The sequence below is a fragment of the Cololabis saira genome, chromosome 3 (genome assembly GCF_033807715.1).
Source record: "Cololabis saira isolate AMF1-May2022 chromosome 3, fColSai1.1, whole genome shotgun sequence".
NCBI classification, from domain to species: domain Eukaryota; kingdom Metazoa; phylum Chordata; class Actinopteri; order Beloniformes; family Belonidae; genus Cololabis; species Cololabis saira.
Window position 1 is genome coordinate 40,248,686 of NC_084589.1, and position 24,753 is coordinate 40,273,438.

At 41.5% G+C, this 24,753-nt stretch overlaps 1 protein-coding gene across 12 annotated transcripts in view; it reads right to left on the reverse strand.

The window, feature by feature from the left end:
- thsd7ab (thrombospondin, type I, domain containing 7Ab) overlaps window positions 1–24,753 on the reverse strand; it is a 209,447-nt gene that overhangs the window by 62,694 nt on the left and 122,000 nt on the right. For all 12 annotated transcript variants that reach the window (XR_009782174.1, XR_009782171.1, XR_009782173.1 and 9 more), the window contains 4 exons: window positions 23,715–23,961; window positions 7,324–7,439; window positions 6,319–6,454; window positions 314–417 (listed from right to left, as the gene is read on the reverse strand). Coding sequence is in view for 5 of the 12 variants with exons in the window: in XM_061717500.1 (XP_061573484.1) it covers window positions 314–417; window positions 6,319–6,454; window positions 7,324–7,439; window positions 23,715–23,961 (603 nt within the window). In the remaining 7 variants the exon portion in view is untranslated. The remainder of the gene's footprint in view (window positions 1–313; window positions 418–6,318; window positions 6,455–7,323; window positions 7,440–23,714; window positions 23,962–24,753) is intronic.

Below are 24,753 nucleotides of genomic sequence, written 5' to 3' on the forward strand. Positions count from 1 at the left end.
TGTGGAGGATGATAAAATCTAAAAAAACACGGTATAACCAGATTGAAAAGAAAGGAAGTCTCCCGCTGATGCTCACGGGAGCGTCACCGTCAGTATTGCCACATCGTTTTTGTAACTGGGAGGACGATGATGATGACGATGATGATGTGTTCTCTGTGAGTTAATTGGCCTTTTCTTTAAACCGATGCACCTCCATCAGGTGCTTCATGGCTGGGCTCCAGATGGGAGGAAAAAAAATTATTTCAGGCAATTTGAAATGGTTGAGTTAAGATGCAAATGGAAAAACAGGAGGTGAAGAGATTTGTTTTCCTACCTCTGGTTTGTAGTCCGGGGCCGCAGGTCTCCTGTGCTCCAGGAGTGCCCTCTCTCAGATACCATGGGACGAGCTGGCACTTCCTCCATTTGTGGGTTTTCCACCTACGTCGATGAAATAACGATTAAGTCGTGTAGATATAATATAGCTGAATGGTTTAACTAGTATAAAATGGTATCCAATATCGAATAAATTTAATAACTAACATAAAAAACCTGTGAAAAGAACTAAATAATTTGCATCATTACTGCAACGCAGACACTTTGACCTTCAACAGAACTAAAATATGACCAGAGTCGTGCGTTTAGAGATACGTTTAAAGATTTCAGATGGGGGCGTTTTCATTCCTGCCCAGCACATTCGTCCATCTGTCCATCTCATTGCTTCGTCTCAGTCGTTTCCTCTTCACCAACGGTGGTTTAAGTGCTAATAGAAAGTGTAAATATCTAGTAATACATTTGTACAGCTGACTTGTTTAGAGGTGCAAGCAGAAAATCAGACTGATGGGGTAGGAAAGTGTGGAGAAATGTGTGTTCAGAAACTCTGAATTAGTTTGTTTCATTAAAACAATTACACCATTTAAATAAATGTTGTTGTTGGAGTTGGATTTACGATCAAAGGAAGTGAGAGAGCGGTGTTGAAACGAGGGAAATGTTGAGACGTAGGCTACCCTCAGGGGCGCCGCTAGGGATACTGGGCCCCATGAAAAGAATCTTTACAGGGCCCCCAACACAGCGGCAAAATCTTTTGATGCTATTTTACATACGATTATGCATTTTAATGGTATTTTTCATTATCATGTTTGTGAAAGAAGAACAACATGACAGTTGACATGTACAGTAGGAACTGAGCACTCTGACTCCGCCATTTTTTATTACTGAACTCAGACAAGACTGAAATCATTGAACACCATAGAAAGGCATTTTTTGGTAATACACCTACTCTGGACGGCTTTACTCCGGCCTCTAGCACCACTGTAAAGGATCTGGGGGTCATATTCCATCAGAATAGTCCTTTAAATCCCACATCAAGCTAATTTCAAGAACTGCTTATTTTCATCTATGTAATATTGCCAAAATCAGACACATCCTGTCACAGAAAGATGCCGAAAAAAAAAAATAGTACATGCATTTGTCACCTCAAGGTTAGATTACTGTAACTCCTTGTTAACAGGCTGTACTAGCAAGACGCTAAAGACTCTCCAGCTGGTTCAGAATGCCGCCGCTCGCGTGCTAACAAGAACTGGGAAAAGAGACCATATCCCCCCAATATTGGCCTCCTTACACTGGCTCCTTGTAAAAGCCAGAATAGTTTAAAGTCCTCCTCCTCACCTATAAAGCCCTGCATGGTCCGGCTCCATCCTACCTCAAACACCTCATAGTTCCCTACTATCCTGCTAGATCTCTGCGCTCACCGAATGCAAGATTACTTGTGATTCCTACAGTCTCCAAAAGCAGAATGGGAGGCAGAGCCTTCAAATTTCAGGCCCCTAACCTCTGGAACAAGTTTCCAGTCTTGGTCCGAGAGGCGGACGCACTCTCTGCCTTTACGAGTTGGCTTAAAACCTTCCTTTATGAAAAATCCTACGCTTAGAGTCAGCTAGCCTGATGTTACTGTGTTTTGGTATGTTTTTGTTGCTCTTTTGTTCCTCTGATGCTTATGTTTTATATTATGATGTGTGACATCTGATCACGTTTATCACTGATGCTGATCTTTTTCTGATTCTTATGTTTTTATACATTATTTTGTGATGAGAAGTCGTCTGTTGTCGACTCTCTAAACATGTGGGACCCACCATCCAACACATCCTGCTTTTCTTTTTCACTTTCTTCCTCCAAGTTTGGCTTTTCTGTTGTTCCCTCTTTGAAAACCAAACACGGACAGAAGCGGACCATGGAGCGTGAACGGAGAATGATGTTAACAAGCCCGCAGTCCTGTTTTCTAAATGTGCAATACATTAATGTGCAGAGCGGCACTTTTCCAACCTGCACCCCCCGACGCTTTAATGAAACTTCACCTTGACCCAAACAGCAAACATCACACAAAGGAAATGCGCGCCCCGCCTGCTGCGCAGCCCTATTTCTCCTGATGAGAGTCCTCCCTTGCTGCATATTCATTTGTTCATGCTTTGGGCGATGTAAAAAAAATTGTAACATAGAAAAAATAAAGAAATAAATGGAGTATAAAGTGAAGCATTCACATTCCTTGGTCAAACACATTCAGCAGAGAGCTGGACTTGGCTGCAGAGGAGCCAATAAAGAGGTTTTATGAAATATGTTGGAACGTTTCAAAGGAATTGTATCATTACATGTATCACTGTTATTATGGCTTTCTGTTTCCAGCTTCTCTTAAATGACCTGCAGGGGAAAACTGGCTCATTTCAGAGACTCAAATCAGTATCTTAACAAGGTATTTAGTATTTTAGCCAAATAGTTGCACTTATTCTTTTTCTTCTTTTGCACAGGTTGCAGTTCCTAGTTATTTTAAGATCTAAGGGCAGATGGACAAAGGAGAGTTAAGTGTTGCTTGGTTCGTTGTGTGAACCCCAAGTCAGGGTGATAAAGCCCAGCTTTGTCAAGCCAAGTTTAAATAATCCCACATTCACAGCTTCCTTCAGCCGACCTGGGGTCAGTCACAGATGTACTGATTCAGAAATGGAGAGGACCAATGTCACCAATTTCGCCACCACAAGTGTAACAGGTTAAAATGGAAAGATATAAGTCTAAACGACAAATATATTAAAAATAAAAAGGCAATACATCCACCACTAATAAACAACAATGAGATCCTGACAGATAACCAACAGACTGAATGTAACCTCATCCAAGTCTATAGACCAGAGATATTCAATTGGCGGCCCGCGGGCCACATGCGGCCCACCAGGAGCTTTTATGTGGCTCCTGGTCATATTTAAAAAAAGGGGTTGTTTGTTGAAAAAAAAAAAAAAACATTTTTTTTTTTTTTATTTCAGATTTTTTGCCAGTGTTGCACAGTGTTAATGTTTGTCACATTATTATTAACCTCCGTTGTACAGAGGACTTGTTGACATCATTAGGCTTCTAGGATTGGCCTGACATTTTTTTCATTTGAATAAGTGAGGACTTTGCATTTCAGATGGAACTTCTAACCCTCCTATAATTTCATGTGATTGTTTTGTTTTGCTGATATAATGCACAGATGTGTCATTAATAAAAGGAGCTTATGGTTAGTATTTTAGTTGCTTATTTATAACATCAAACTGGCTACTATGGACTGAAATGCTTGTGCTCAATGCTTAATATTAAAATATTCAAATAAGGAAATCTTGGTGGAAAGTGGTGCTTTGTCATTATGGCTTGTTTTATTAAAAGTAGGTCAATATCAACTTTATTAAGTTTGCACAATGCATGGTTTCAAAATGAACTTGCATTTAAAATAATATTTCTTTATTTGAATATTATATTTAACATTCACAATGACTATATCTGGAGACAATTAATACATAGTTCATATGTAAACTAGATATATTCAAATGTATAATACAAATGTATTATATTTACATAAGTCTTCGTCTTTGAGTGCAAAATACATTTTGAAAACCCCCAAATTTTCAAATTGTGCGGCCCTCTCCATACAGTCCTTTTGCAGATGTGGCCCCCGGCCGAATATAGTTGAATACCCCTGCTATAGACTACTGTATAATGGATAACTGCTATGTGTGAAAATCTCCTTAACAGACAAATATATTTATATTGTTAGATTTGAAAATCAAGCAATGCAGGTCACGTAAACCTGAAAATTTGGGAGAGTAAAGCTATCAAAGCTGTATCTGCGGCAGAAAAGCTACTTTAAACCCTTGAGGATCTTAACAACGGCATTTCTTTGCTGTGTCCCTGTTATAGCTTCATATATTCTTGTATCATCCTTTATACGTCCTTCAAGTAACAGATACCATCACTGCAGAAGTGACAGCTTTAGTACTCTCTCCTGTAAGAAAGCTAAAAATCTTAACTTCATACATAAAATCAATCAAAAAGAGGAGCAAACACAGTGGAGAAGAAAACGACATGAATGTAACTCTTTTTGGTCAATTTGGCCCTGGATAAGTTAGCCCTTTGTTCAACAATAAGGATAGGAAACGTGTACAAGACAGTGGCACCGAGGAAAGGACAGGATGCAGAGCTGGTGGTAGCAGAAATGAGAATATTGAAGTTCTTTTTAGGAGTGACGAGGATGGAGATAAGATCAGGAACGAGTACATCAGAGGGACGACATGTTAGATGCTTTGGAGATAGAATCAGAGAGGCCTGAGATGGTTTGGACATCTACAGAGGAGGGATGGTGAGGTTATTAGGAGAATGATGCTAAGGTGGGACCTGCCAGGCAGGAGGTCCAGAGAGGACCAAAGAGGAGAGTTATATGGATGCAGTGAAGCAGGAGATGATGTTGGTTGGTGTGAGAGAAGAAGGTGCGGAGGATAGTGGTAGATGGAGGCGGACGACCCCTGATGGAGCAGCTGATAGATAGGTTAGCCCTTGGTAAGATCTTGATGCAGACCGATGAAATGAGGTAAATAAACATGGAAGAGCATGAAAGTGGTATCTGACGGCGCAGACACAGCAGCATGCTGATCCACCACATTGGGCAGTCCGAATAAATCTCCATGGTAACTTATCTGCTTCTATTTTCATACGACCGACTCAAGGCCAAGTTCAGCCAGGATAACTGACATATCCCGGCTTTGTCCTTGATCTGGGTTTTGTGCAACATCCTCTGCAGTGAAAGACGTGATCACTTGATAGTACCCGAGTTGTACAGACTTAACTTAATTGTTGTTTTTTGACTGGGCATTTTATGCTATTTTCATTTCCTTCGGGGGAATGCCCAGACTGATGGAGAAATATAATTTACTGTTTTCACTGCGATTGTACAAAAAGTCTTTATAAAGAAATGGAACAACAAGCAAAGTAACGATACAAGATATTATTTAAAGGCAAACAGGAAAGAATGCCCTTAAGTCCATTTATTTTTTGTTTGTCAGTTAAACTCGACACTACACTTATAGTCAAGGCCGCCTAAACCGAGACAAGACACCACCAATACCAAAGAGTATCAAGACCAAGACTAGTTAAGCTCAAGACCGAGACCAAAAAAGAAACCTTGTTATTTCATCATCTTGCGTAAGTTTTAGAACATCAGCACCATCCTGGTTCAGCTAGTTTCCATATGAGGTTGTTTTCAACTGCAGCTCAATAACACAGAGAAGTGGATGTCTTATGTTGAACTCACTATAAATGTTTCCATCCATCAGCTGAGATCAGATACATGTGGCGACTGCACTACCGCTATTTCTACACTATTGGAGGATTGACTCCAGTGCTTTTGAGGATTGACACGACTACTAACTAGTCCCAAAGTCCTTTACCAGAATAACCAGCTCCAACACCCCCCTCACCTCAGAAAAGTCGTGAATAGTAAATGTTACTGATTTAAATTGGACTTAATTTGTAAATGAAACGTGAATTTTCAATACTAAAGATACACACAATTATCGACTTGAACTTGCATTATTTACCATTATAGTATCAGCATCACTGAAATGGACCTAATGCTTAACACAACGATATGCAAATATTATTCAAAAGCCAATGAAGCCATATATTTATTCAAACAGGGCCGTTATAAACAAAATATTGTAATTAAATCCAGACACACATGCAGATGCACCAAAACCTGCATTAAATCAAATGCAAAATACAAATAGTTTACAAAACTGTACATTAACAAGAACTGGTGATCACAGGATTCTGTCACGTTGGTGTGTAACGGCATCTCAATGATCCGAGTCCGAGACATGGTGAGACCCAGAGATCTGAGAAAAGACCAAGACCACAAAAAAGTCTTGAGACCAAGACCGGTCTCGAGAACTACAAATCTACTCGGCATGTTTGTTTCTTCTACTTTGTAAAAACCTGTGAAACTAGATTCCCGGGTTAGAAATCAGAGATGACGGGTCACACTTTTACCTGAAACCTGGACAGGTTTTGGGGACCTCGCAGTCCTTGTCCTCCTCAAGCACCTCTGGACACTCCTGTCCCCCATTGGACGGCATTTGGATGATGACACGCTTCCTCGACTGCTTTTTCTTCACGCCGTTGCCAGCTGAACAGACACAGATAATTATTGAATTAAAGTAATCGTCTGTAGCGGAAGTTGATGAGAAAAATGTCAAAGTGATAAGGTGGGCTGTCCCGTCCAGCCCGCTGCTGCCAAATTTAATTGGACAGCAAACATAGACAAAATGCAGATCTGATGGCTTTGGATATTAAATCAACAATGATGATGCAAAAAATGTTTTACATTTAGATGAAACAAGCGCCTGAACAGGCCTCGACCCTGCGTCGACCCCGCCTACGTGGGCCGCGCGCCGCACAAGGTGACAATATCAACATCAAATTAAAATGCACGGCTACTGTGACACGCTCAGACTGTGGAGATTTATGTCACCGTGTTCCGCAGAGAGGTCATCAAAATATAGACGATAATGATTTCCTGTCGTAAATCAATTTAATGTTTTCGTCACCGCTCAACAGCTGCCAGCCAGAGGTGACCTCGGCCCAAAATGTTTTTCTTTCACCACATGAAAACAACAACAGCGTGCACTTGCTGACACTCGTGGCCGCCGGCGCGTCGGCTCGCCAGGCACTGATAGGAGGTCGGCCGAAAGGTTGTCTTACATGCCAATCTGTCACATTAGTTATGTGTAACGAGACGCGAGTGCATGTCGTTATGTGGCAGCCGACGTGTCAGGCTGAGGTCGGAGGGTCCCGGCCGTGCGGCTTCTGTGTTTTACCATTTAAATGATTATCTTATTTTATTATCATATCCTTATTAAACCTGCTGACATAATAATACCATAATTAAATGGTGCAAAACACCCACACTGGTTACCAGGCAACATTAAGCAACGCTGCGATAAAACGGTAGATGAATCTGTTCTGCTCGCTAACATCCATTTTCTGTCACAATACCTGCATCACAAGTGAGCGGACACTCGGTCCAGTCGCTGAAAGGAGTTACGATGCAGTCTTTCTTGCAGGGCAGCTGACACGGCCGCATCGTGATGGGCCGGGGGCCGTCTGGACACCTGGACGCAAAAACACATCCAGACATCATCAGGTCTCGCGTACCAAAACATATTTTTTCTTCATCAAAAGATGGAAAAAGCTGACAGTTAAACCACCTACAGTACTTGGAGCAGAACAATTATACCAGCTACACCTCACAGAAATACATTACTGGAGAACAGTTTGGATACAAATTGTCATTGAGGTATACAAATGCTAGGTGAAGTGATTTAACCATATTAAAGGGTATAAAAGTCATTTTCTTTGGGCATTTTACGACTATTTTTCCCATAAAACATTTTTTTAACCACTGTTGTTGGTATTTGCCACTAACTCAAGGTTTATGGATGAGTGATATTTTATAAATACCGATAAAGCTGACAGCACATGACTGAAATGTGACTTGTTATAAAACATCACTGAACAAAATGTTATTGTGGACTTTGAGTGGTGACAAGAACAGAATTCAAATACTATTCTTGCAAGTTCAATTATTGGGAAAAAAAAAGAGTTTATTTTAAGTTGTATAAAAATAAATGAATATTTGAAAGTACTTTGATAGTCTGATGAAGCTGAAGTGCTGGTTTCTGAGTTTCAACATTTTTTGGGAAACCTAAAAGCATTTACTGCAGTTTCAACTGAAAACAACTAATTAAACAGGATACTTTTATATCTCGCTATGATGCAGACTCCAATCAGATTTAACATGGTATAAACATAATAAAATGCAAGGTTTATTAACCATCTGTGTGGCGATGTGAGGTCTATCTACTGCCTGAATACACAATGTAATCATCCTGGAGACAATCTAAGGCAATAAAAACCCCATAATCACATTTACAGCTTTGGAACATGTCTGATCTACACCATCTAGTCACCGGGACGCTAAATAAATAGAATAACATGGTCATATGCTGGTGTCAGCAAACGTTACTCAAACCCTTTCACACGTTTGAGGGTAATTTGTCTTTGAGGAAACGAACACACACAACTCCTTGGGGTCATCAGGACATAAACTCCCTTGTTTGAACAGATTCAGCTATCAGTGAGAAATAATCCTTTCGAAGCCACAGAATGCAAGGTCAAGCCGAGGTTTTTCCAGGCAAGGGTTATGGTTAATCTTCACTCATTTAAGCACCTTAGGTCCCCTCTGCATATTATTGGACAGAGATAAATAGGTTGTGATGGACCTGCTTGAAGTCATCTGATAATCTGAGCGGCGCCGCCTCCTGGATCCGGCAACGGGGGCGACGGGGCGTCGCCGCTTAGCCTCTTCATACTATTCTGAGATGATCTGGGTCAGGGTTAACGTCGCTGAGTGTGAGCGCGCTCCTCTGAGCGCTAGGCGCTCGTTAGCATGGTCTTATCAGAGGGATGATATGGAGCCCTGCAGGCAGAAACGTAACCGTGATCAGCCGACACGGGGGGAGATTTATTTCTAATACCAATAGACAGATCTAAATCCCACTCAAGAACAAGCACTCTGGTGTCTTCAAAACAGCAAAGGGTCAAGAGGAAAAAAAACAGCAGCCGGATGAAGCGGCAGGACGATGCACTTACACTTTCTGCAATCATCTTGACGCCTAAATCCACTGAGAAGGGAATGAACAGGCGTCCTGCTCTCGGACTCTTAAAAGAAAGGGAGGCTATTGAGGAACTTAAATGGTGACCTTGAGACAGTGGTTTCAAACCCCAACAAGAACCAGTATATCAGTTTATTTAAACCCCTTAGTCTGAGGTTCATCAGTGGGGAATAAAAGAAGGCAAAAAGAAGCATATTTAACAAGGAAATCGATTGAAAAGACAATATAAGTGTATATTTAAGCCAGAGTATATCTAGTAAGACCAAGCATACATTTAGGGCTAATATATCCAACTTTTCCCTTTCTTTCTCTCTTTTTTGTCGCTGTTCACTGTCTGACAATACAGATAGGAAAAGGCTAAAGTGAAGAGTAAAGACAGCTGGGGAGAAAAAACAAAAGAAAACAAAAAAACAAACCCCGGTACCCCCCTGCCCTCCCTGCAGGATTGACATCCGCTGCTAGTCCAAGACGCGATAAAACACATGGAAGCACACAACGAGCACTGGAAATCTGTAAAAACTGAAAAAAAGAGAAAAAACAAACAGACACGGGAACAGGCAGAGACACGAGCAGCAACTATCCCAGGTCCCCGGGACCCAATCACAGCTAGGCTAGGCTACCGCAACTATCTAACCCCCAAAACTGCGGAGCGAGCATGCAGGTGAACGAGCAGATGTGTATGTCTATGTGTGGCCGTGTGTGTGTGTGTGTGTGTGTGTGTGTAACTGTCCAATCGAAGCTCCACCTGAAGTGTATCTATAGTGGAGGAGGGGGGAGAGCAACCCCGCCACTTGAGAGACCAGAGGCCGACAAGGAAGAACCCGGAACCCAGGCCACCAGCAACCCCACAGAGGACGGGAGGCAACCCCCCCCGCCCCCCCCAGCGGCGGCCGAGGAGACCCGCGGGCGGGGCCCTCACGACCACAGGAAGAGGCAGCCAGGGAACCCACGGCGGCGGACCGGGACCCAGGCGAACCCCGACCACCCGGCCCGGGCCAGACATGAGGCCAGGAGGCCCTCACCCCCCAGGCCAACGACCCCCACCCGGCGAGGGGCCAGCCTGCCCGGAGAGACAGAGCCGCCCCGGCCGCCGACGCGGGCAGGCGCACGAAAGCGGCCCCCCAGGAACAAAGGAGCTCCCCGCCGCACGGGCAGGGGGGGGACCGGAAACGGGCCCGGAGAGAGGTCAACATCCTTAAATACGCTAGGCAACGTCTCACTCTGGTGTCTTTTCATCGTACACGATGGACTTTGTGGAATAGCTGCTTTGCTTCTCCATGTATTGACTCTTGTTTATAAAAAAGGCTAACAGTTTATCATCTGTATGCTGAAGGTGGGTTGCATATGGTTGTATGAAACGAACCTTTATTCCCAGCAACCAGACTCCTTGTATATTTTAATATTCTTAGACCTTATTCTAATAAACTAATTTGCAAATTTTATTGCAAGTTCCACAAAGAGGAAGCAGATCACATCTTGTTGATCTAGTATTGATTTCAGGGAATTATTATTTGATGAAATTTGCTCTGTGCAAAAATCTGCACGTAATTTTAATTTCATTTTTCTCCAGGACGACTTCTCTTCTCACGTTTTAATAAAGAAGTGCATTTCTTTTATTTATTCATGATGTGAAATTTGCTCCAGTCAAACTATTCGTGCCACAAGGGATGAACTTGACGGAAAAGAGCAGAACTTTCTCCTCTAAATGTTAAGTGACTGAAGACAAGCTACACCTCTGAAATCGTGACAGAACGCAAGTAACAACACGTCTTGGTAGAAAGTATGCAGGTAAAAGAAAAGCCGAGTTTACATCTGTGATACAGTAATCAAACTGAGTGTTTAAATAAATCTGACGGGACAAATACTCATTTCTGAGGTGGAGTGCTGGTGTGCCTGGTGTTTTGGTGGGACTTTAGATACCAAAAAAAGAAAAAGGAAAGTGGTAGAAGGTTGTGCTTAGGCGTGCCCAGTTGACTGAATGGAGCAGGTTTTATCTTCTTCAGGTGGAGGTTTAACTGACCATAGGTCAGGACGCTGACTCCCGTGTTGCTACTCCCATCAGAGCACCGGGACCATAACGCTCCTTCTGCTGGTTGTGAATTCACAGGAAGGCAATCCCACAATTCTCAGCCGGGCCAACGGATGGAAGTGTAGCCACGGGGAGAGAAGCCAGTTGATGTTGTTGGGTCATCTGGGAACAATGCTTCCTGAACGCCTCACCGGGGAGGTGTTTCAGGTGTCCAACAGGGAGGACGACCCGGTACAGACTTAGGACATGCTGGGGAGATTATAGGCTCTTACAAACAGGCTTTTCTTTGTGGAACATTTCCCCTCTTTTCCAGCTCTCAGTGCCTGTATGCTAGAGCCACTTTTTAAGAAAAAGTGTACAATCTGATCAGAAGGAAAGAAAGGAAACATTTGTCTGCACCACATTCTTACTCTCTCGCTCACACTGAGTGATCCAACAAAGCTGAATTGGGGAGATACAGAAAAGGTCTTAGTATTCACCGAGACCATGAAGTCATGATGAGGAAGACCCGGGCGCTTCCAGCCGGTGAGGAAGACCCGGACACTTCCAGCCGGTGAGGAAGACCCGGACGCTTCCAGCCCGTGAGGAAGACCCGGGCGCTTCCAGCCGGGGAGGAAGACCCGGACGCCAGTGGCGTCAACTCAGTGGAAGCTAAGGTATGGCAAGGTTACGAGTCACAGAACTTAACTAGAGTATCAATCAACACGTCCAGCAAATACTCATCACAGAAGTCTGATATGTAGCTTATCTGTGTGGTCAAGAAAATTGGAACTTTTTCTAATGCAGTCTCGCTCACTGCAAAAACTCAAAATCTTACCAGGAATATTTGTCTTATTTCTAGTTAAAATGTCTCATTTTTAGTAAAAGAATCTCATTACACTTAAAACAAGAGTCATCACCAGAAAAATAACTTGTTATTTGACCATTTTCACCTGTTTCAAGTAAATTTTCACTTGAAATAAGTAGAAGAATCTGCCAGTGGGACAAGATTTATCTTCTCATTACAAGCAAAAAACTCTTGTTCCACTGGCAGATTTTTCCACTTATTTTAAGTGAAAATCTACCTGAAACAGGTGAAAATGGTTGTTTTTGAGTCTTGTCTTAAATGTAATGAGATTTTTTTTTACTAAAAATATATATATAATATATATATATATAATAGACATTTTAACTAGAAATAAGACAAATATTCTTGTTAAGATTTTGAGTTTTTTGCAGTGTAAAATAACTAGTGAAATCGATAATGTTGTTCTGATTTGCATTTGTAGTTATTCTTTATGTATTAAGTAATAGAATAATCAATACAAATAGAAACAGAGTAATTCCATAAATGTATTTAAAAAACAAACATTTACATTTTCCCTTGAAGCCAAGGTGTGGCGTCTGCCATACCTTGCCATACCCAGTTGACGCCCCTGCAGGACGCTTCCAGCCGGTGAGGAAGTCCCGGACACTCCACTTACAGGAAGACCTTCCCTGTCAACTTCTCTAAACGTTAGCGTGGGTAAGCACTAGTTACTGGACCAATGGAATACACAGCTGTGATTGTTCATAATCAAAAACTATCACGATTCTTCTTGAGGAGAAATTCTCGAAGATTTAACAAACAGAACTTCCGTACTCTTGCCAAACACACCGTACCGTTAAACACCATCCAAGCCTGGGCTTTGGGCTCAGTTTTATTTAAATCATCACAAATAACTACTCCTAAAATTCCCCGAATGGCGCGTGAGAGAAAGCAGACACATTTCTAATCCATGTTCAGAGTCAATTTGTCCATGCAGTTCTATTTAAAAAGTTCCCAGACTTCCAACTATGTCTGAGGGCCGGATGCATAAAACACTGCAGTTCCCTAGATTAAGACTACGTGGAGACTAAAGGGATTACGACAGAGAGCCATGCTCATGGGTTTTAAATTTATGTGCATGAGCAATAGCCCGATATCCACTTCTTTCGTCAGCTATGAGTGAACGAGTGAAAATACTGCCTAAATTAATCACTTGCAAATAAAACACTTTCTGTTCCACCAGTTAATGGACATTAAATTCGCTCACTTAATTTAGAGTTTGAACAATCACTGGAGAGGTGGGAAAAGAAACGTTAAGACGGATGAATGGCTTGGTGAAACAAGATGTTTTTTTAAATTCTGTCCTGCCTAATGATTATTTTACCCATAATTACCTTTGTATCTTCTAAAAACAACGACTATGTGGTACATACCATGTGGTACTTACACTCAGCACATAATCTGGCTCTGAGCTCCTGTGTTGGAAAAAAAGTGTACGCTTTTATGTGCATGAACATTGTTTATCTACGTGGCCCCGGGGTCATTCCTCACTCCAGACTACACTTTCAGGAGAAAAATAAAGGATTTTCCTCAACCAAAAGTATATATTTTTTTGCAAAATATGGCTCTCAGCAAATTGCTTCAAAAGCAACAGAAACACAGCTGTAATTCATTTTTAATGGGTATTACATCAACAATGACCTTAACGCTGGAAAATCCTACTTCCTCCCAGGATCAGCTTCAAAAGGAGACCCTACTCTACAGAGCAGGTTAGCGCCCGAACATCTCGCTGTCGGAGAAGGACGTGAATGCAAAACAAAAAACAAAAACAACCTGGTTTCATGGGAGAACTTATACATGTGGACCGGAAGGGTTTGTACTGCATATCATATAAACTCTTTAAAATGCACCAGTAGTCCAGCCAGTGGTATAAATGAAGGCTTTAAAGCTATGAAAATAAAATAAAAAGAAAGGCAGTATCAGTTTAGAAGTATTGCAGAGCACACATGCAAAAAGTTTAATGAGGAAATCAGTGTTAATTCTTTTGTGTCCTCATAGCGCGTCGTCACACCCGGATGAATCACACCCACATTGATCCACAGCCTATTAAAGGAGCATGAGGCAGGATTGAGGCAGGATTTATGAAAAAAATTAGTATACGTTTTAAGTTTTCTAGTAATAATGTCAGATGAAGCGTTCCAAACCAAAAAGAGTGAGCCCTCTAGTGTATCTCTCCGTTGCGCTGAACAGGCTGTGTGCTGCAAAATGTGCTGCAATTCGGTCCCGAATTTCCCGCGCTGTCCTGCGGATGTGACGTCACATGACGCTGCATGCGCGTCCTCCCCGTTCTCCCGTGCCGGCTTCACTGTTGGCTGCAGTACCCCCAACGGCCGTCGTGGCGAAGGGTGGCGCTAATGAGTCTCATTTCTTAAAAGGAGCCTCATGCTCCTTTAAAGCATCAGTTTCACAGTGTTTGTTTTTCTTTTGGCCTTTTGCCCTTGTAGGAGTTGCCACGGCAGATCACCATGTTCCACATATTGATTTGGCACATTTGTTATTTTTTTACACCCTGCTCCCACTTATCCCGGCCTGGGACCGGCACCATGAGCGGCAACGTGGGGTTCTAGTATCTTGCAAGCGGTTACTTTGACATAACACAGCGGTGCCAATTGATCCGCTCACATTCCTATTGGAGGGGAATCATTTCTATGATATTAAAAAATACATTCACTTGACTTTCTAGAGCCTAAACTCATAGCATGCCAAGGTCTGGAAAATTCACATCATGCCCAGAGTTTTCCACAGAGATGCACATTCGTGAATCTTGAGTTTTATGTCGAGTCAAGGTTTTGCCCCTCTCTTTTTCAACCCTTTTCCCTTGGATGCCTTCGACTGCTGGTGATATAAACCTGAGAAACACACGTATAAATGGTGAGGGGATGATTTTAATCTGGCTGAAGAGGGGTGATCTCAATGAACGGTCTGCTTTGAGTCTCCACGCCAGCCGCCCGAGGATTAGGGATGGGTACTTTTCCTTTCTTTAATACAAATTCTCTCTTCTTAAAAAGAAATCTTAAGAGCTTTCCCCAATGAAATCCAGCAATGTGTTTTGCATGTAAAGAGTTGACTCATAGCAGCATTTCCTCTTTAATTCCACTGCAGCAATAACAACGCCCTGCTAATGAAGGGTTTTATCCAGATTTAGATTATTAAGAATCAATTCCTACTGAGCTTTTCAGGGAAAAACAAGCAGCATTTGTTTGCAGCAGACAATAAAAGAAATAAAAAAAATCTGAAATTTGGGCTGGAAGAACGCCCATGGGGGTGTGAAAGCTAGCTGTAATATTCTCATGTATGCAATTTTTATTAGCTAAGCATTTTGTCATTTCAGTCTTTCACTGCCTTGTGAGCCCTAATGCCATTTTTGTCTCTGAAATGTAATAAGTTTAGCTTGTCACACTGATTTTGTTGTTTGTTCAGTGGGGAAAAGGGTTTATTTACAGACGCTTGAGGTATTTTATCCTATACAGAACCACTTCCCATCAGATAGTTTCCTATTTTTAAGTCATTTCATTGGGCTTACAACTGACAAAACGTACCACACTTCAATGGATCCAGTAATAGCCTCTGGTTTAACTTACTAGCAGCTTCCAGTCGGTGTCACAGTCTCGTAATGATCTTTAAATGTCATGATTTGTGGGGAGATGAAGACATACACAACGCGGCACTGCGGGTGCGTCCCAAAGCGCAACATTAAGATGAGCAGCGGGGCGAAGGCTGGAGTTTTGCTCACTGCTATTAACAAAATGAGTGATCTATTCAAAAAGAAGCTGCGCTCTAAAAACGAGCAGATGGTTGAGCGGGACACGGGGAAAGATTCAAAGCAAAGAACCGTCAGTTTTAAGTGCACCCACAGAAAATAGATAAAAATAAGGTCTATAAGGGTTAATTAATTAATTTAATCATCAAAATGGCAGACTACAAAATAAAGATGTCATTTGTATAATTGATCAAAGAACAGTTGCAGATTTTCAACGACCCTCTTGGCCCTCCGTCTCCAGAAGCAAGCACAGGAGAGTGAAGGTTAACTGGGTCCGATACTGTCGAACATCATAACCGAGGATCGTTCAGCCTCCTTTTTCACAGATTCCACAGCGTCAATTTGATTATAACAAACACGTTTGGTGGCAGTCAGCTCACAGACTGTCAGAATCAATAAGCAGGCGTTGTTGTTTTTGCCTCACACCGCAGCAGCTTTCTCGGTGGGATGATGGCAGCCCAAGCCCGAGGCGCTGACATCTTTGTCTCTGTTGTGCGTCCCTCATCTCTGCCGGGCTTTGAGGCAGTCGGTGTTTACACGTGTGCGTGTGCGACATGCGCTCAGTGAGGTTCACTGCCTGAGGGCTGTGGGAGGAAGACAGCTCAGGCCCATCTGCATAAGCAGGGTGCGGGCCGACCCGTTTGTTATTCTGGGCTCCCGTGGGTGCACTGATCAAGAATACCTGCCACTTGTGGCAGATGAAGAAATGCAGTGCAGGAAAAAGAGACGCTGACCAACAGATAGCGAAGAAATCTGAACTTTGGGTAAGAAGCAAGAAGTCCCAGAGCCTTAGAGGCATCCACATGAGGTGTGGTACAGTTAATTCAGGATTTACCGGAGACATACCGGCGGAGACGTCACTTCTGTGCTTGAGAACATATATTTGAGGCGTCTGAAATGAATTCAAAAGCTCTGTAAACAATGAAACCCTCATTCAGTGAATCCCTCAGATTTGCTGCGTTTTGTCACATCACGGACCAGATCAGGTCCCCCACACTCATAATTTTCAAGCATCATAAATGCTTTAAAAGTATTATTAGCTCTTCTCCTTGGGGGACTTCCTTCTCCAATCTGGAACAATAATAAAAAGACGGTAAACTTCACTCAATGGAGAAACCAAGGAAGGAAGTATTTAGAACATATAATCAAAAGCGGAAATTTTGTACCTTTAATACACTCACTGTTCAATCCGGGATTAGCAGTAACACTTATTTAGAATAACAACAATTGAAGTCCATAATAAGTAAAAAATATAAACTCAACCAACTGGATCTGCAAATTCCCATTAAGGTGACAGAATTACTTACTCTACACCCCAAACATACTATCAGAACTATACAGATAAATGTCCAAAATCGATAACTCAGTCTCTCTTCTGATTTCAAAATGGGAGCCTGATTTGTGTCTTAACACTAATAATTTTTTTGGGTCACAAATAAGTTTAAATATTTTCACTATGAGCAAGAATCCAAACTTGCAACTTATACAATACAAAGTTCTTTACAGAACATATTATACAAGTCCTCCATATTCGCCATCTTCATCGTCACCCAACTTCACACCGTGCTGCACTTTTGTAGCCCAGAATCCTGAGAGAGACGGGGGGGTTGAGTTGTTGACTCACTTAAAAGAAGAAGGTATTTATTTCACTAATGTCTCAGGAAATTGTGCCAAGAAATGAATAAAAAGGACCCATCGGTCATTTATGAAACTTGAACCAAATAACTGCAAGAAGGTGAGTAATTAGAGGACGAACTTGAATGAATGAGTCGGGAGAAAACATGACCATCCATGAACCCACGGTGTGCTTTAATGAGCTTTTTCTGAACAAGTGATTTCCATCCCTTTTTATTAAAGCTCAGTTAACTTTGTCTCCCTTTAATGAAACACACAAACTCTTTTAAGCTCTGTTGGCTAGATGGCTGTAGCTACCTCTGCTACGTACCAGTGCACCATCAGACACATGCAACAGTGTCTGCAGACATTCAAATCAACGAAGAACGCATCTCGGCTGAGGAGATCCAACACATAGTTTTCTTTCTTCTTGGCAAGAAAAGGCCAAACTTGGTTTAAGAAGAGTTCAAAATGGTGCATATTTCTTTTTTTCCCCTTCATGTCACACAGGGGAGACAGTCCTTTGTTGACCAATCAGCAAGCTGCAGTGTTTCCAGCCCACCTCCAGTGGACACTGCTGCTGGTTTTGGTGCCCTAACAGGAGGATGGCCAGTGTGATGATTGGATGTTTGCTTTGGTTTGTGACTTTATCATAGAAAAGTAATTGCATACTGTATTTTACTGCTTTGTGGAAGTGGTCTGCTCCTCAGAGAGATCTCATGAGATGTTGCAGATTACTTTACAGTGACTGATAAACTGTACAAAGCAAAACTGTAATATTACATATCTTATGTATACTTTTACCATACTCATGGAATACAATGGTTAGAGACAATTCATACACAAGTGTCTTAAAAGAAGAAACCCTCTTGCATTATTTATCAAAATCCACTTGAGTGAAAGCACCCCGGGATAAAGATATGGACGTCCCGTGTTGTTAGTGTGGTTCAGCCTTTTCCTTGACTTTTGCTTCATGTGAGCTGGGGAACAGATGCCAAACAACAAATCCTGAGGATGCAAGGTTCAAATACTTGGGGTGTGGAAAAGAGGTGAAGAAGCAAGTGAAGGCAGGGTGGAGAAGAGTGTTGGGGGTAATTGTGGTGGAAAAGTAGTACGAGACAACAGTGACACCAGAGCTTCTCGGAGGCTTGGATGTGGCTCAGATCCCTTGTCAACACGGACTTTGTCTGCAGCAATCCACATCCACATCATCATCCAACGTCTGCTGGTGTTTTCATTGCATGTTGTCATATTTTAATAATTGACCCACTCAACCAGTCTCCTCAAACTCTCTTGCATGCGTTTCCATATTTAGTTTCTTCCAGCTTTTAACTTTTCAAGTCTTGATTGCCAGACCCGTTTTTATAGCAGCCAAATTAGAACCGGTAGCTGGAAAAGGTGAATTGCAATTACCTTAACAGGACCACTTTGCTGTGTCAGTGTTCATCACTGTGAGCTGGATTGTTTCATTTCTTGCATAAGTGTGAACTCTCTATGCTACAAAGGAGCAATGCTCTTCACACCAGGGAGTTCCTTTGTCGCACTGCAGCGAAACCCGGACCCCTGCCTGCAAACGCAACATGATGAAAATCCCCTCTGCGACTTTAAACATAAATCCCTGAAAGGTCACAATGTAATATGTGTAAGAGATAATCTGAAAGAGAGATAATAATCAACACTTTAACATAAATGTGGGGAAACTTCACCACCACACTGAGCAGCACAATCTGTGCAGGATCGTGCTCCACATGACTCCCAGGGCCTGTCAGTCTGCATGCTTCTGCCCCCGGTTAGGCAACTGAAGACGTGATCAAACGTGCAGCTTGTTTTCCACGATGCAGAGAACAAGTTGGCGAGGTAAGGGTTGGGAATTGATGGCCAAAAAGTCAGGAAATTTTAAACTCTATTGCCGCATGCGTTTGTCTCTGATGTTTTTTGTTTTAGATATAAATTTAACTTAGATCTACATTTGAGATAAAATAATAATAAAGTATTATATTATAATTATAAATTAAATACAGCCAAAAAGGTAACAATTTCTTCTTGTTGCCTTTTCTGGCGTGCGATAGATAGATATCAAAAAAGTAACTTTAGCCTATATCCACCACATACAGCCATATATATGAAACCCCATACATGAACCATATAACCTTATAAGTAGGCATACATATTACATATATTTATTTAGTTCATTCCTGAAGGGAAATTAATTAATTTCTCTTTGGGGATTTTTGAATTAAAATATATACATAATATTCAATACTGAATATCTATCTATGCACTTATTTTGACTTATTTTGACTTATTATGGTATTTTAGTGTTGATATGTGGTTGTTTTTATGAGCTACTCGAGAGTTGAATTTACCTTTGGAATAACTCTCTCTCTCTCTCCAGATCCAGCAGAGGAGCGATGCTGGGATGGATGACATGCATTGCTGCATGTTGTAAGAAACATGCTATCTTGCATCAAGCTCAAAGTCAGGTCTGACAGCCTTTACCCCAACACATAAGCTGCGATTACGACCCCCATTCAGTTTACTGTTACTATGGCAACTTGAGCACATGGTCCCATGTGTCAGGTTCAGGTTTTGTCATCTGCCAAAATATGACTTCTTGCCCCTGAAGTCCAGCTGTAAAGCATGTGATCAGATGCTTCCATTCCAGTTTTCAAAGTTTATGTTATCTCAATCGTAAAGGTTTATGCAAATTCAAAATGTCAGTAATTCATAGTAAAACAGAAATGTGTCTCCAGGGAATGTGCAGCACAAAACACAGACATCTGGGTGCAATTTTTGAGTTACTGCAGTGTCCTCGTTAATTCTGGTTCCATGCACATAGAGCATAAGTGATAGATATGATATATCTCACAGTATAACACCTAAATCATGCAGAATTCACTTTAAATGAGCCGTTCAGAAACTGGGCACGAGTTTATTTACAACCTTAAAGTTACACTTACTTTGCTGTTTGCTGAATCGGCTCTATTTTAAAGTTGTTGGGTTGTTTCTAAGCTCAACAGCTTCAAATTGATGTGGCCATGAGAAAAAAAGAACGGCTGTCTGTGGTGCTCACCTATAAAAACGATTGTCCATCGAGAGTCTCAGCAATTTCAAATACGTAGCGTCATCATTTCAGTCAAGTGTTTGACCTTCATTATTCATAACCTCAAATAGACACAGCTGAGGCCAATTACACCCACCCACTGAGAGGATGAGGAGTGCTTGATTAGATCCTCATTAGTTAAACTGCTAACACGTTTCTTTTTCCCCCTCTTACAAATTATAGTTGAAGTTATTGACTAGAAAAACAAATCATAATCTTTTACAAATTTTCCTCTCCTGTTAGTGGACACAGCTTTTGTCAATGATAATGTAACATGCCCTAAACAACATCCTGAATGTTGTACCTTTTTTTCTGCAGGACCAATGAGTGCAGCAGTGTTGACGGGGTCAGCCAGCAGTCACCTCTGACCCGGACATACATTTTATGAACTAGTGTTCTCCATGAATCACATTTGCTCGTATAAAACACACCCCATATCCCTGGAATAATGAATGTGCCCTTTCTCTCCAGGATGACAGCGACACTTGGGAGTTTTCAGCCTGGAATTATAGTGAGAAACCCTACATGGTCTGCTTAGGCTTTATTTTCCACAAAAGGTGACACCAGCAGATCTGCTTTTTTTCTGCTGTTGTCGAGCGGATCAGTCGAGCAGAACTGATACCAGGCTGGATCCAAACTTTCTGACAGATACTGAAGTAAATTCGTCTATTTTGAATTCAGCGCATGCAGTGTGGTCCTCAGAGCTAACCACAAACATCCTGTCTCATCTGCCTCATGATTAAATTGCATTACAGTACCAATCCCATTTAATTACTGTCATTATCATCAATGAGAAATTACCAGTGCCAAGAACAGCAGGGTTAATAAAGCTTCCAGGAATGGAGAGATTATTCATCTATCTGTGGTCGCTTGCTAAAGGGACGATATCAATTGGGAGTTAACCTCATGCAGAGTGTGCTTAGCTTACTTAACCAGCTCTGTCAGCATCTACATGTTCTTGCTGCGATGCACTTTACTCTCCTGCTGTCACCTCGCCCCACAACACCCATGCCTCTTTTGTCTGTTTCCTGCATATTTCATTTTTTAAATCTTGTTTTCAGTTGCTCGTACATGTAAATGAGCTTTCAAATACATGTCTAAAAATGATATATACACGCATACACCATGCATCATCCATTCATCCAACCAAAAAGATGCTCGATTAAGATTGGTTTTCCTCTCTGTGCTCATCAACCTACAATTCAAAACAATGAGGTTCTTTAAGAAAGGATCACACAGTTCAACAGAAAAGTGAAGCCCTCGCTATTCATGAAACTGCAGCTACAGATTTCACTGATTAGTCTTTTCATTTTGAATGAAGCTGTCCTCATCAGTAAAATCAGCTACTGTAGAGATTTGTTTGAAATGAGAGCACACTCTTGGAACTTGATCATCAAGAACGGATGCTTCAAAGACTGCCGTTCCCTTTTAATAAACTGATTCTGATTGTAAAAGAATGCTGTTAACGATCCCTCATCTCTTAATTAAAAACGTGTTTACTCATAGAGCAAGAGATTAGATATTCAATATAACTGCTAAAATGTTGTTTATGTGCTGTAGTACCACTTTCTGCCAGCAGGTGAAGCCTCTGACAGCTTGAAATGATGGAATTGATCTATTGATCCGTTCTGAACCCTCAGCAGATGACAAGATCTAGGGTCAACACTGTAATATTGAATTTGTTTAATTTTAATTTGTTTGGAAAGGCAGTTCAGATCTACTATAGCTGAATGTAGACATGCTACTGCAAGCTATTTAAAAGTTACAACCTGTCGTCTGGTTGCTCTGCTATCTGATGTAAATGCTTGTGATGATTAACATTAGCTAATTTATTTGAGGCAAAGCTGTGTTGCCACATAACGATTGATATAAAATAACCTTAAGTGACGTTAGCGGAGTTAAAAACATTGCTGCTTTGATTTCCTGTGAACAAATGTAGACATCCTCGTTGATCTTCTGGATGTTAAGTTGGTTGGCATAAACTGAAGCAGACATTTAACTCTGATTTGCTTGGATTTAGGAAATCCTCTATTGCTCATCCTGAAAATTGGTACTACAAGTAACTCAGGTAAATCGGTCATAAAACACACAAGAGTTCAGGATCTTCAGGATCTCACAGTGTTTTGGTGCTGAAAGCTGCAGATGTCCGAGCTCTAGCCCCCGCGTAACGGATCCTCAAAACGCATTGGCTCGGGGCAGACAGATCACATAGTCTAAGCACACTTAATTTATGTTTTGTTCAACAACTGTCTCCATATGTGTCAATACTTACTACCATAACTTGGAAAAATCTATAAGTCAGATTCACATGCATTTTGATCTTGCAGCAGATGCTGGGTATGTTTTTAGAGTGTAGGTGTGCGTGAGAGTGAGCGTGTGCCTCACCGACTGTCTTTGACAGTCTGATCTGACATATTTTACTAACCCCTAAAACCCCATCAAGAGGGATTTGGTCAGAAAGGACTAAAATCACCAATAGTGAGACCTGAGAGGACAGAAAACAGATAGAAGACAGATGGGTGTTGTGTGTGCAGAACGGTGACTGTGTGGTGGTGTATGTAAATAAATGTGTGCTGAAATGAGTTGGAATTGAAGGATAAACATAAACCTCCTAACGTATAACAAACAGATATATCCAAACATAAATGGACGGATTGAGAAAGAGAGGACCACTCGGTTTTCAGTAGTATAACTTGTGTGTGGGGCACATGTGTGTAGGTCTGTAAGAGGGAGGGAGATTATGTTCAGATTTTATAAAGATATCCCCCATTTTTTACTTTTTTTCAGATCAGATGTTCAGCTGTTTAGCTTTGTTAATTGTGTCAATGTGTTGATGAACGTCCAGCAAAAACCTGCAACATTTTTCAGCTCTTTCATTTACTATGCTTCAGGAAGCTTATACCAACAACAACTTGTGAATTTAAAACTTTCCACAAATAAATAACAATTGCAGCAATCAACTCCAGTCAAACACAGTTACAGCAAATAAGTTCAAGCTAAATCCAGTGACCAAGGCATGTCAAGTCTGATACTGTATGTTTTCCCACATTAACCTAATGTGGAAAGTTTGCAGTGAAGAGTATGGTGTTAAATTATTCTTCCATCGTGGCGAGGCCCAAGTAAAAAACAGGAATTCAAAGCACTGATTAAGTATTGTTAAGTGTTATGGGTTATTTCCTGGGTAGAAATTCCTAATGGGACAGAGTTGCATTTTTGCTAGTAAAAACATTTCTTTTTACTATGGAAAAACATCCACACGCCATATAGGGTTAAAAATGGCACCTTCTATGTTATCAGACAGACCAGAGGCACAGTTTGTGTTGTTGACCAGATTTAATTGAATCTAATGAAGCCCTTACTTCTTGGGTGGCACCTGTCCCACGTTGACCCGGACACAGATGACCTTGCGAGTCTGCATTCCCGTCGAGCACGGAGCCTGACCGTCGCTGCTGGGGCCGACTCCTGCAGAGATGTTGAGGGCCAAGGACGCGGGATCTTCCGTGCAGGGGCCCCAGGGCCCCGTCTGCCAGTGGTAAACCGTACAGGCGTGTTCGTTACAGTTCCGCACTTCCTGTAGGGCGCTGCTGTTCGGGCACAGGACGCCACCTGAGAACAGCAGGACACAATGAAGAGCAAACGATGTAAAAGCCTGAGAGAACAGGGAATCTTCTGTGGCATCTAAGAAATGCGTTTAAATCCACCAAGAGCCCCCAAATGCTTCGTAACACCCTTTGTTTTCATCTTAAAAACCAAGTTCAAAGGACTTTGCCCGTAATGTCACCATATTAAGCATAATACAAAATGTAACTGATAGCATTATCAAACAAGCTAAAATAAAAAATGACCACAGCTTTATTAAGAAAGTGCCGAATATTTAGTTCAAGCCAACTTTAATTCTTTGTTCCACACTTTCAGGAGGCAGCTCTATCAAATCCAGCGCGCCGGTTTGACAAACGGGGCGGCTGTAAGACTAAAGAGTTATTTAGGTTTCTGGACACCGTAGCTATATATCTTACTAATGTTTTATAGTTTCTTTTCTGCTATCGCAAAGCAAACACAATTACAGCGTGGGTGACCAGAGTTTGATTACAATCAACGTTTCCTTCATCACATTTTGCATTGGACACAGCGGTTTTAGCCAGTTTTGTTCAGAAATGATCAGTATATGAAAAAAGGGAGTGAAACTAGGTTTGTTTGGATGAGAGATGTTTACATTACATTTATCTATTAGCTGAGAAATATCAAGATGATTTTCACCATCTCTCTGGAGGCTCAGCAACAAAACTTGTTAACTAAATATTTATTTTCCCCCTGAAACTGAGATACCCAGTGATCTCAAACTATGATATTAGGCGTTGCAGGGGGGTGCCATAGTTTCACTGAAACAGACCTCAGAAT